We start from the raw sequence: 12,890 nt of genomic DNA, 5'->3' as shown, positions 1-12,890 counted from the left end.
TTATTACTTGCACTTTTGAGGAACTTCTGATGGGTTTCTTCTGAAAGCCGCCTCCGTTCATCTCCAACTCCTCCTCGAAGAAGCCTGTTGATTTTGGTGGAGCTACATGACTAACCACTTGAGGGCTCATGTAGTCTTCTCTGTTTTGTACGTTGTCCACATAATCAAAGCGAGAAGCAAACGATGACCTAGCTGATTTGGCTGAAACTGGGGAAGTCACTGTTGGTATGACAACAGATTCCTCTGGTTTTTGATCATAGAGAGTCTCGCTAGACTGCACATTCTCAAAAAAATTAGAATGAAACATTTCTCAACAAGTTGTACGTATAAAGAGGAGAGAGCATTATTGAAACCTTGGTAGTTAGCTTCCGGGCACCAAGTCCTCCAGTTTTGCCTGTTCTCTTCGCACCAAGAGGTTTCTTAACGCTGCGAGAAACTCTTGGTGAGACGGGAACAACTTCAGGCTTATCTTGCTCCCTAGGAGGTTCAGTGGTCTTGATGCTGGAGAGCCCATTAGGCACTTGTGTTGATTGAGCAGAAACAGGAGGAGATGAAGGCAAATCTAATTCCTCCTCGGCCTTGCTTTTAGCAACTTCTTTAGCAAGAATCTGTTTATACAACTCAGCAGGTCTGGAAGTATACTTAGCCTCGGTTTTACCTCCTTGGCTCCATCCGTACTGCTTGAAAAAGACTTGTGCCCTGCAGTTTCCTCCATACACCATCATCTTCAACTGATCAGGGCTCCACGAGTCTAGATTTGTAGACCTAAACAAATAATGAAGATCAACCATGATGATAAATTGTTCATACCTCTACTTAATTTGACCAAAAGCCTTATGAAAGTGGCTGCTAATAGAAAATTCTCTAAACCCTAGATCACAACGAAATGTAATGTTGCATCTGAACAAACATAAAAGCCATTCAAATGAAACCTGATGAAGCTGATGTGGACGCCAAGACTACGATGAACAGCTGAGCAATCGATGCAGAGAAAGATCCCGTAAGTAACGGAAGCCCATGTTGGGTTCTTCGCATTGCAATCAAAACAAATCTGCCAAAAACCACCAACATCAACAAAAAAATCTCAGATCTGATCGTTAAACTTCCAAATCTTAATCGGATCTTACCTTATTGTCTGATTTCGCTTTGAGCTTCTTAAAAACAGAGATCTTATCATTCAGATTCTCGGACGACGCCATTGTAGGGAGAAAACAAAAATTTTCTCCTGAAAAAAATCTAAAGATGTGACAATTTTGGATCGAGGGGAGGTGACAAAAAAAAAACAATGGAAAGAGATTAAAAAAATCGAAAAGAACGCAAGAGATCGAGGGGTTTATAAACGAGATTGCGTAAGATCCAGCCGTAAGGTGAGAGGTTGGTACGTGAATTGACCATTTCATCCTTTTTTACTATCTCGCGCGTTTTGGTTTGTAACGGTAACGAGAGGTAGTTGGTTAATCCCCCAACCAACCAATTTTGCATTTATTTTTTACCCCAACTATGAGAGGTAATTAACCCTTAATCATCTGTTATTATTACCCTTACTTCTATTATTGTTTATTACCCTTACATATTTAAATGATTAATTTCATGTAATTTGGCAATCATATTTATAAAAATATCATAGAGATAAAAAAAACCTGCTTTAAACAAAGAAAGTTATTTTCGTAAAATGATTACAGTTAAGACAAAAAAAACACAGTCATGAGTTCAAAAATTAATTAACATTTCTGATCTAGCGAGGATTTACAACTTTGGTTACTCAAAACTAATTTTCTTAAAGCTAACTCATAAGATCCTGATTATACCTCTATTAATCAAAATCAAAATTAGGATTTAGGAGAACCTCAACGCATGATGAGTTAGTAACATAAATTAAAAAGTTTATGTTCAAGAGACCAAAAGATTAAGATTGTATGGTTGAGACTAATGTACTAGCTCTATTGAAAATGCTTAAATTGGTATCTCTACTTACTTAAAATTAATATGATTTTAGTCATTTCTATATTCTTATTATTTATTTATTTATTTTTTGAAAAGGAAGAAAACCGAAAATATATATGTAGGATGATTGGAATATATTATATTGGGTGATTAAATTTTTTTTTTTTTTTTTTTGACAAACTTTGGGTGATTAATTTAAGAAGGCAAAAAGTAAGGTTTGAGGGATTTATCTTGACAAATCGAGGTGGAGATGGAAGCACAAGAGTGGTGAATGGTGATGGTGATGATGACAATGAAGAGAAGGTGCAACCGTGTGGGTATGTCTGTCGCCACTCTTTGTCGGTTCTGTTCTCTATCTCCTTAACACTTCTTCACGTTTCCCTATTACTCATCCTTTCTGCTTACAAGAATACAACAAAAAATATATCTTTTAAAAATGGACAAGGCTTCTTCGCTCACGTGTTTGGTAGGAGCTTCCGTGCACATGTAACCATGTTACTTCTTCGGTTCGTCCTTGTTTTCTATTAGAACTGTACATATTTTAAAAAGCCATCAACCTTTCTTCTTCTCGATAATTGAGATTTTGTACTTTGCAGTTTAAAACATCTATCAAGTAGTATGTGTTTTTTTTTTTTTAATATATATGTTTTTTCTTAACTCTGTGAAGAGATTTTGTCTTGCTTGGTTTCGGAAAGGATTATATTTGTTAGTTTTGTAACAATTTGTTAAAATATATTATAAACAGAAAAGATATCAGGAAATTGCTCTCTCATAATTCGCTAATTTAGATTAATCAGGCTGAACCTTCGTTACAAAGAGCATGATGCTAAATCAGTAGCCAGCAAAAACAATAAACTTGGGCATATGATATTAAAAAATCAATTCCGTTCAACCTTTTTACGTAAATTAATGATATATAACCTCAATTAATTAGTAGGAAACAATATTGTGAATTCTTGAGAAACCCATCGTTAAATGAAAATGACCTAAACTGCTAAACATCAACCAATTCATCAAGCATATCCATATTTTCATGTAACATCTAACATTTTCATGATGAAAAGATATACAAATCAACGTTTACGTAAAAGAAAAAAACATTTAAAAAAAAAACACACATACTAAAAAAAAGAAAGAACTTTAATATTCAACCTCTGTACAAAGGAGATCGTTGTTGAAAAATAATCTTTGATTGCCTGAAAACATTAATCGGACTTGGAAAGTACCAACCATTCCCTTTGCTCGTCACCGGCGCCGGAGATAATAGCACCTCTCCGGCGTCGGATTTAGACTTCTTCATGACCGTGGTAGCAGTCTTCGTTTTCGTTTCTCCCTTCTTGTTTCCTCTGAACAGTCTCCATAGCCAACGTCCACGACTAGGTTTGACATCCGACCCGGTTTCCGAATCCGGTTCCGGTTTAGCAGACCATAAATACGGAACCGCGATCGATGTCGATCTCCGAAACGCCGGTTCGCATTCGATCAAGTTAGCAACGCGGCCAACCGTACCGATACCGGCGAACGGAACGTCACCGCATCCACCGGCGGAGGAGACGGAGGCGCGTGGAGCACAAGAGCAGGGGAGATCGTGGGCACAGTCAGGGCATAGAGATGAGAGGCGATCGTGGAGGCAGTAAGGACAAACGCCGCCAACGCAGACGAAACCGCGTTCGGACAGGTCGTGTCTTGAACATTTCTGCCAAACGCTGCCTCCTCCACCTCCTTCATCGAAGCACAACCGCACTTGAGTTTTGTCGCGTTTTGATTCGCTTTCTCGCATTTTTCCGAATCTCTGTTGCTTGCTGTGAAGGAGAGAGAGAGAGAGAGAGAGATAGAAAAAGGTTTTAACTTTTTGTAATTTTGATTAGATAAAGCCACTAGTAAGCCCCACTCATCTTAAGTCTTAACCATAACCCTTGGTTAGTGTAACTAACTACAGCTTCTTAACTCATCAGCTCCGGATTATATGCCTTGATTCTCGATCCGTTGCGTTTTGTAGATTACGTGGGAGGTAATTTAGTTAAAAATTTGTATTTACTTTTATTTGTGTGTAAATAAAAAGAACATTCAAAATTTTTATGTAATCTACACTAATAGAATTATATATTATTAAACTCCTAATAATTTATAAATGAAAACTTTATCAATCTTAAATAATCAAACTAATGATTTGCTAGAGCTTACAGATTCATTATTTGTCCTTGTTTGTTACAACCACTTTTTGACTAGCTTTTTGCGAAAGAACCATATACTTTTTCCGCAGACGCTAAATAATGAGAGTCAAGTCATACTGATATCGAATATGATACAACTCAGTTACAACTTCCAACATGAATCAGTGAAATAGAGGAACAAGTTTTTTTGCCAGGTCATGAAACAGAGACGACGTTTGAAAAAATACACGTACATAGTATGATATAACACAAAGAGTCATCCTTTTACAAACGCATGAGCTAAAAAAAAGATGGTGTTCATTCTGGGATTTTAACGAAATGGGAATTTGATTCCTTTGACTACTCAATGCGCAGCAGCCAAGAGCCATGTGAATAGAAACTGGTTAAGTACTCAGATGAGGCGTTTCATCTACTACAACATGGACTTAGGGGAGGGATGACCAAGAAGTGTATGGGACAAAAAAATTTACCAGTATTTTAAATGGGGTGAAAGCGAGATATTTTTTTCCTTTCAGTAATGGTTCCAGAGCAAACGTCTGTTCATCGCTGGTGGAGCTAGGCCCGGTATGTCACGGATGTCTTTGTTGTTTGGGTTCACAATCTATACAACAGAGAAAAAGAAGTTACATGTGGGCACAATACAAGCGTTTGAAAGGACATAGTGCAGATGAATTCAGAAAGAGAGATCAAATAAACAATCACAGGAGACAATTTAAGCAATTCGTAATTGAATAACCAGAGAAAGAAAAATTGTGGGTATGTGTGCGTTTTATACGTTCTTCGATTAACATGGTTTCCAGAAAAGTCTAAAACCTCTACCTCATGATATCCATGAAAAAGATGAACAGAGTAATCTATTCAACTCAAACAAGAATCCGAATGTGTGTGCACATTTAAAAAAGAAAGGAGTTGAGAGGTACCTTGACGATAATGATTGCTATGACGCCAATGACGATAAGGAAAAGAAATGCCATAATACATTTGTCAGTGGCAACCTGAGAGAGGAAGGGCATAAAGTAGTAAAAGGGACAAGAAGGAGGTGGGGATAACTAGGAATGATATAAAGAAGAAATAAGAAGATTTCCGAGACTAACCTGCCTACCAATTTCCTTGACAAGCTTGGAGGCTTTCTTGAGTGAGAAATGAATAGAATCGAGCTCATTGACAACTCTACTCATTTGCTCAGTCTGAAAATGGAAAAGGTAAACTATCTTAATTCTCAGAATGTACACACCATCTTGAAAAAGAAAAGAAAAAGATATTCAGAAGCTAACTACAAACCTGAGCCTTAAGAGCTGCTGAAGTATCTGTTCCCACATTTATAGTCTCTTGAACAATCTGTCGCAAAGCCACAGAAAATGCAGTGAGGTTTTGCTTTTGTGAAGATGGGAAAATGGACAAAAGTTATCAGATTGTTGGCACATCACAGCCTTATGAAACATTATTAGACTGAAATTTCTGAAGGCAATGATATTTATATGTTGAAAGAATCTGAAAAAGGACCTTTTTCCCCCTTTCAATAGCTTGATCTGTGTCATCCATCATTGAGTTTCCTTTATCCATAAGCTCTTGATTGGACATGTCTGAGAGTGAATTAAGTTTCCAGTAAATACTCTATAGGTAGGTGTAATCAAAGATCTTAAAAATGTGCAATAAATATATCTCATAGTTGGTAGGTTGCAAAATAACGAGATTTAAAAGGCTTACTTGAAGCAAGTAAGACATTCTCTTCCATGTGTTCTTCACCGGGTCCATCGAAAAGATCTACTCGCTTGTTATTGCTTGCTAGGTTAGATGAGTATCTGTACAACCCATCCTCATTAATATCATCAAATCACCATTATTAACACAAATAAAAATCAATGTACTTGTAGACTTGTAGACAATATTATAAACATCACTCACTTCTTCTTAAGAGCAACATATGAATTCAGTTCTTTGACCTGTATAAGAAGACAAAACAATAGAAAACATTAAACAGACCTCACCAAATGTCAAATAAAAAAAAACAGGTGAAAAAGAAGAAGTGCATAATATATACCATAGATTGTCGTCGATCGTTAAGCATACGGTTAGTGTTGGCATCATTTCCACTTTCCAAGCTTTTAACTTCCTTATCGAAATCTTTAATAAGGCTGCAAAGAAGAAGAAGGTATCATCATCATCATTATCATTATCATTGTCATCATCATTAGATAATAAAAACCAGATTCAATAAGAGAAGAAGAAGGAGATCAATGTAATAACCTTTTACAGTCACGCATTTTGTCAGTGAGTTCTTCGAGCTGCCTACTTTGCCTGCTAGCATCTTTGATCTTCTCCAGCTTCTGGAATCCATTTCTGGTGATAACAACCAAATATCAAAACATTTACACATAAACACGAAAAAATCCCCAAAAGACAAAAAGGAAGAAGAAGAGAGAGAGAGGGTTGGGTTGATTCTCACGATAAAGCACGGAAAATGTCATTGATTTGTCCTTCGATCTCAGCCAGCTCTTCGCTAACCGCAGAGATTGGATCCATCTCTATAAAAATTCCAAATGCCCTCTTTTATCAGATCTATGTCGACCCCACGGAATCAACTCGCCGAGATTTAGATCCGTATGGATCTGGAAAATCGAATCACTTAGCTCGTCGTGAGACCTCCAACAAAAAAAAAAATCGAAATCGCGATGTCAAGGTCACCGAACAACACGAAAAGCGTAAATCGTGATAACCAAACCCGTGTGGGGATGGATTTTTTTTGTTCTTCAGATCTACGACACCAATGTGGATGTTTTCAAAATCGATAACGAAGAGAGACACAAAATCAAAATCTCCGAGCACAAAGCTCTCTCCCTCCCCTACACGTAGTTTTTTTTATTTTTTTTTTTTGTTCTTGTGGGATCGATTTCTAAAAGCTATTTTTTAGCCATTTTGATTTGGGCTCGAAGGGACGAAAAGTGAGACAGATTTTGAAAAAACCTGCGATTACCGTATAAAATATCAGTGGGACCCGCCACGACGTCGTAGTCAGTAGAGAGAAATCGTATTAATCTGGGACGTCAGATTGGTCACCTCTCCATATCCAACGGTCAACACTCTTACATTAGCTTAATTAAAAAACCCGAATCCAACTTAAATTGGTGTGGGTTAAAACCATGATCCGGTAGGTTACATTTCATCAGCCGCCGCTTCTTCTAGTCGATCTCTCGAGCCACCGGTTATCAGTGGTACGATCTTTCAGATAACTCTCTGATGTTTTCATGTTTATAAAATGAGCAAATTATCGACAATGATAACGTAATTGGATTCCATGTAACTAACGTAATTGCTTTTAGTTCATCCTTCTCCTCAAAATAATTCTTCCTTTCTTCACGGCGAGTTGTGAGCACTAATGTATCTATTTTTTGGTTTCAGACCAAGAGGACGAGCAAGGCTGGAATTGTCCGCAAATATGGTCTGTGCCCATAACTTCGTGTTACAAATCATTGCATCATCTTTTGCTTGCAGTTGCAGCCATTTTAATACATTGTTTCTGTGTTGGTTTGTTTTTGAACATTGTTGAAAAGGAACCAGATATGGTGCAAGTCTTAGGAAGCAAATCAAGAAGATGGAAGTGAGTCAGCACAGCAGATACTTCTGCGAGTTCTGTGGCAAGTATGCTGTTAAGAGGAAGGCTGTTGGAATCTGGGGATGTAAGGACTCTGGCAAAGTTAACGCTGGTGGTGCCCTACACTATGAATACCGCCAGTGCTGTCACTGTTAGGAGTACCATCAGGAGGCTCAGAGAGCAAACTGAGAGCTAGACTTCTATCTAACTCTTCATACACATTTTTCAATACCAGATTCAACATTTATCCATCTTTTTGTTATAAGGTTGATGATAGACCAGATTTCTGATTATTTAATGAAGTTGGGGATTTTGGCTACATGTTTGTCAACTTGTCAATTGCATTCCATGAAGTAGACCCAATGTTTTGTTGATTTACAAAGATCTCTTTTTGGCTAACACAATAACTGGCTTATTATTATCTACAGTTTAAAAACTAGCTTTGCTCATGGAGGGAAAAATAAAAACTATCCTGACCCATGAGTATATATGAGATGTCATCATACGGTTCCAAGATCACTACCATTATTCCTGTGAAAGGTTTGTGCTTGGAAAGCCTTCACAGCTGCTACTCTAGCCGCATTCGCTGCTCTGTTTGCAGCCATCACCACTCTCTTGATTCTCTCCTCCAATTTCACAACTTCATGTGCTTTCTCAGCTGCTTTCCTTGCTTGCTAATGAACCAAATCACCAATGCGAAATAGAGAGAACAAGTTGGTCATTGAAGATTCTAGTGTGTATTTTTTATGATGTTGGCAGCATAAAAGATAAAAAAAATTACTAGTTTACTTACCTCAACGGTATCAACAACTTTAGAATGGCTGATGGTAAAAGATGAACCAGGGCGGATTGTCTGCTCGCTGGCACAACTCAGAATGCCGTCTTCCCAGTGACCTGCCTGGGTCTCACCAGTCCTGAATGTATACATACCGAGTCCTTGCCTTCTTCCCTCATGCCAAGCTCCTTCATACTTATGCCCATTCCCGAATTGATACACTCCAAAACCATGCATCTTGTCTGCAAAATACTCCCCAGCATATAAATCTCCATTTCTGCAATATCTCCAAGATAAATATAGCTTTAAAGCCATGATACACATTTGACCAGCCAGTGCTTGAATGCTAATGCAGTAATAGAGAATCCTAAACTTTAATGTTCCCCTAGACGTATTGAAAAGGTGAGATAATCACGACAAGCAAGAAACACAAGCCAAATTATTCATCAAATGGCCGAAAGCAAATTCAAAGCCTTTCACAGATTAACAATTGATCCAAAGGTGAACAAGGGCCACAATAAAAAGGGAAAGACAACTACACGACCCTTATGGAACTCAATGTCGGAAACACTCTCAGACAAGCAACATATACATGAACCTAATACACCACCATAACTCAGTGCACAACTTTATTCTGTGAGATACATCATTAAGATTCAGATTCTCACTTAACTCTATGTCAACAGCGTATGATTTTGGAGTTAGAACACATCACAGATCAAAGCACAACCAAATTCCAGAAACTCAAATGACAAACCAGAGTAAAAGGCAATGAAGAGTAAAAAAGAATAATGCTGACCTGAAATGGTAACAACCAAGGCCATGTTTGACACCCCATTTAAACTCTCCATCGTATCTGCTTCCATCTTCAGAGGTATAAACACCACACCCATGGCACTGCCCATTGGACCACTCACCAGCATATACATCTCCTGTGTAAAACGTATAGACTCCAATTCCATGTCTTAGCCCTAACCTATACTGTCCTCGATACCTACTTCCTTTAGCCCACGTTTCAACTCCATAACCATCATATTTCCCATCAATCCACTCACCTTCATATTTGCCTTTCATGGAATAGTAATAAACTCCACTTCCTGAACACTTCCCTTTATGAAACTCTCCTTCATAGACATCATCGCTTCCAAACTTCTGAACCCAAGATCCTGAATTTGTCTTATTCTCCGAAACTGGCTTCGACCCAATAGACCAAACAACTTGGTTCGTGCTGCTCGGCCGAGAGGAAGAGAATCTCGCGGGGATAAAAGTCAGCAACCGAGCGACGAAAAGACGAATTGAAGGCAAGTGAGGAAGAGCGAATCTGAGAGAGATGGAGAAGATGAAAGATAAAGCGATAATCGCAAAGATGAGACGAAGAAAGATACGAAGGTTGATGACAAGGAAGAAGATGTATAAAGGAGGAACAGCGAGAAGAAGCAAGAAACGAAGATGGAAACAAATCAAACGTGCTCGAAGGATATGGCGTAAGAGCTTCCTCAAGAACCGAACAATCACAGGACGACACGAAGAAAGAAAAGAGAAAAGGTTCGTCGGGGAAAATGAAGAAACCGATCCCAATCGTGCCCTTGTACGTCCTCGTCGGAAACGATCGGCGGCGGCGGCGGAGATGTTAGACGGTTGAGCCACCACAGACCTTTTGTGCGGAGTCGAGATTGGGATATCAACCGTGAGATGATGATCTTGCGGATTTTTGTTATACAAAGTGAGGCCACCGACTGAATCAATGGACTTATCTGGGCTCTGATCGGAATCTTCTTTCCCGATGAATCGTCGTTCTGGTAGTGATGAATTCTTCAGATGCATTTACATAGAGAGAGTTTGAAACTTGATTGAGGGTTTGAGAAGATATGGTCTGGAATTTGAGGGTTTCTTGAAAAATTAGGGTTTTTTTTCAAATCAAAGTCTCTGTTTTGTTTTTTTTGTTCCTTAAACTGCTTCAAGAGGAGGAAGAAGAAGGAGAAAGCTCAATTTTGAACTTTTGAAAACTAAGGTAAAGAAAGGATCTCCAATAAACACCTCTGAGTTTCACTTATTTACCAACATGCCATCGATTTGCCACTTGTTTGACCCAATCCTTGATGACAGAATTAATTAATGATTAAAACAAATCTCCTTAGTTAATAAGGAAGTTTATTCTCTAAGATTCCTATAATTTATTCGCTTTCAATGGATGAATCTAACGCATAAACTTCAGGTGTTTAAAATTTTATGGCGTCTCTTAATAAAATGGGGTATTTATTTTGTCTCAATAACTATCTGGTTTATTTGGGTGGTTTGGTTGTTAATTAACAACAACCAATGATAATATGATTAGTTTAACGATTTATAATTAAAATTGTTAGCATGCACCCAAAACACATAATTCAGTGAAACCATTGGAATTTTGTAATTCATCAAAACAAACACACAATAATTTTCTTAAATAAGTAATCTGAAGATTCAGCAAGGCTTGTTTCAGAAAAAAACAAGTTTAAAAAGGTCATAAAAGCAACATTCAATAATTTCTTGGACGGTTATTAATTTCTTAATCTATTTGCAGAAATCATTAGTCCTCTTGACTGTAAAATTTAAAATGGGATTTATCATAAGTAGAGAGGCCTACCCAATTTGATGTTTAATCATGATTGGACCAAAACAATTGAATTTCTGATTTGTATTAGTATCCCAAGTAAAGTTCAACTAGATATGGTGTGTAAAAAAACTTTTGTATTCAGCCTAAAAACTAGTCAAAAGTAAAAATACACTTGTAACTGCTTGTCAATATCTTGAAATATAGCTGATATAATGATAAGCATGGTCATAGTCATGGCTCATGGTCATTCAGAATTGGAGACTACCAAAAGGCCAACCAGCCAAATCCCTGAGAATCTCAATGGATGGATAAGTTGTAGCTTTTCACTTTTTTGTTATTTAAAGATTTCATGGCTACCCATACAATACACATCATGGTCCCTATCTATGCACACAATTGCTATCTCTATCCTAATGCTAGAGTAAATCTTATGGATCTCTCAACCATTTTGTACTTTAAAAGCTAAAAAACAATGTGGAGTGAATAGTTTTGGAATCAGCAATAAAGTGGAGTATATGTAATGTAACATAGTGGATCCCATGCATAGCTATAAATTAAGTAATAGTAACAATAATGTCCAAATCAAACCAAATCTGAGATGAGATTGGGACAAACAAACAAGAGAGCTAGCTACTTCTTTGGTTCCTAGCGATCACTAAGACAAACATCACCATTTTATCTCTCAAAATGATCAAGATTCATTCCTCATCATCATGATCGAGCAATTTTAAATTCGGCTCAGACAGATTGTAAGGTCATGTGTTTCCTAGGATTCTGTGGTTTCAGGTGTCATAATGAAGTAGCAAATCTTGTAGATACAAGGAGAACACACACAAAACAATAGTTGCAAATACATAACAATGCAGAGAATGAAGAATAACTATGAAAGACTTGGCTTATGGTGAGATTTTTGGGAATTAACTGAAGAATGAAACAATGAATCTAAACATCACAACACCAATTGTGTACTGTAATTTTGGCTAAAGCTGTCCACTAAATTTGCTTATTCAGAAGAGCGGAAAATGAAGAGAATACAAGTGGGGAACCACAGATTATTAGTAGAGCCTACCAGAACACTCAGCCGAACCACAATAGCAAAATTTCTTCTTGATATTACCATTGGAGTCGCGCACCTGATCGATCTTGTAATTGTAATCGTACGTGAGTTCCTCAAGTGGACGTATAACTTCCTGTGCAAAAAACATCACGTGAGGAATTCTGGTTTCATCATACTCGTACAAAACGTCCTGCGCATACATATTAGGCGAGCAGCTATGGTTTATAAACCTCCCTATGTTCCCTTTCCGTGCTGCGTCTATGGTGAACGGATCCTCCTCATTCCCGAGGTTAAAGAGATACTCATCTTTCCCGGTAAGTACTTCAGCTTGTTTATCCTCAAGAAGCTCTCCTGCGTACTCACAGACGAAGCTTCCCACTGGAATAGATTCCAGCGATCTCACACCCCATCCCCTTGACTCTGTTTTGAAAAGCTCCAGCTTTATCTTGATCCCGTGCTGTGAGACTCGCATGTAACAAGAAGGCGGGCATTTGCAGTGTGGTCCACACTCATAGACCAATGGCTTTACTTCTAAAATGGCTCCATCGTTATTATTATTAGAATGTACCAAGGAGGAGAGAGGAGAGGCCGGTAAGGCCGAGCCTTGGAAGAAGAGAAGAAAGGCCGGAAAGGCCATGTAAAGGCCGGTAAGGCCATGTCCGTGTCCGTGAGCGACCATGTACCGTGTCCGGTACCATGTACCGTGTCCGTGAACGGACCCATGTCCGGTGAGCGGCCAGTTAGGCCGTGAACAC

The 12,890-nt window shown here is 38.2% G+C and overlaps 5 protein-coding genes and 1 pseudogene across 6 annotated transcripts; 1 reads left to right on the top strand and 5 right to left on the bottom strand.

The window, feature by feature from the left end:
- LOC104792274 (ADP-ribosylation factor GTPase-activating protein AGD10-like) lies at positions 11 to 1,305 on the bottom strand (the record flags this gene model as incomplete). The annotated part of the gene is made up of 4 exons (XM_019246922.1): positions 1,128 to 1,305; positions 933 to 1,051; positions 354 to 765; positions 11 to 274 (listed from the first exon to the last, which is right to left on the bottom strand). Coding segments are annotated over exons 1-4 (867 nt in total), but the record flags the coding sequence as incomplete, so codon positions are not given.
- On the bottom strand, positions 2,954 to 3,901 carry LOC104792273. The gene has a single exon (XM_010518389.2). The coding sequence runs from the start codon at positions 3,722 to 3,724 to the stop codon at positions 3,092 to 3,094; it is 633 nt and encodes a 210-aa protein (XP_010516691.1). The 5' UTR covers positions 3,725 to 3,901; the 3' UTR covers positions 2,954 to 3,091.
- Positions 4,216 to 7,069, bottom strand: LOC104792272 (novel plant SNARE 11). 2 transcript variants are annotated; one of them, XM_010518388.2, is made up of 11 exons: positions 6,565 to 7,069; positions 6,366 to 6,458; positions 6,160 to 6,253; positions 6,024 to 6,061; positions 5,826 to 5,920; positions 5,622 to 5,701; positions 5,400 to 5,456; positions 5,213 to 5,305; positions 5,039 to 5,113; positions 4,589 to 4,719; positions 4,216 to 4,457 (listed from the first exon to the last, which is right to left on the bottom strand). In XM_010518388.2, exons 1-10 carry the CDS (start codon positions 6,639 to 6,641, stop codon positions 4,630 to 4,632), a joined length of 792 nt encoding a protein of 263 aa, XP_010516690.1. In that variant the 5' UTR covers positions 6,642 to 7,069; the 3' UTR covers positions 4,216 to 4,457; positions 4,589 to 4,629. The 2 variants fall into 2 exon arrangements, with proteins under 2 accessions (XP_010516690.1, XP_010516689.1); XM_010518387.2 differs by having other exon boundaries at positions 4,216 to 4,719.
- On the top strand, positions 6,791 to 8,029 carry LOC104699244 (annotated as a pseudogene).
- Positions 7,932 to 10,468, bottom strand: LOC104792271. The gene is made up of 3 exons (XM_010518386.2): positions 9,285 to 10,468; positions 8,504 to 8,762; positions 7,932 to 8,384 (listed from the first exon to the last, which is right to left on the bottom strand). Exons 1-3 carry the CDS (start codon positions 10,307 to 10,309, stop codon positions 8,211 to 8,213), a joined length of 1,458 nt encoding a protein of 485 aa, XP_010516688.1. The 5' UTR covers positions 10,310 to 10,468; the 3' UTR covers positions 7,932 to 8,210.
- LOC104699243 (histone-lysine N-methyltransferase, H3 lysine-9 specific SUVH5-like) lies at positions 12,134 to 12,814 on the bottom strand. Its single transcript, XM_010414577.1, has one exon. The coding sequence runs from the start codon at positions 12,812 to 12,814 to the stop codon at positions 12,134 to 12,136; it is 681 nt and encodes a 226-aa protein (XP_010412879.1).

Source organism: Camelina sativa, chromosome 6 (genome assembly GCF_000633955.1).
Source record: "Camelina sativa cultivar DH55 chromosome 6, Cs, whole genome shotgun sequence".
NCBI classification, from domain to species: Eukaryota; Viridiplantae; Streptophyta; class Magnoliopsida; order Brassicales; family Brassicaceae; genus Camelina; species Camelina sativa.
The sequence above is the reverse complement of the archived record's forward strand: the minus strand, read 5'-3'. Positions and strand labels throughout refer to the sequence as shown.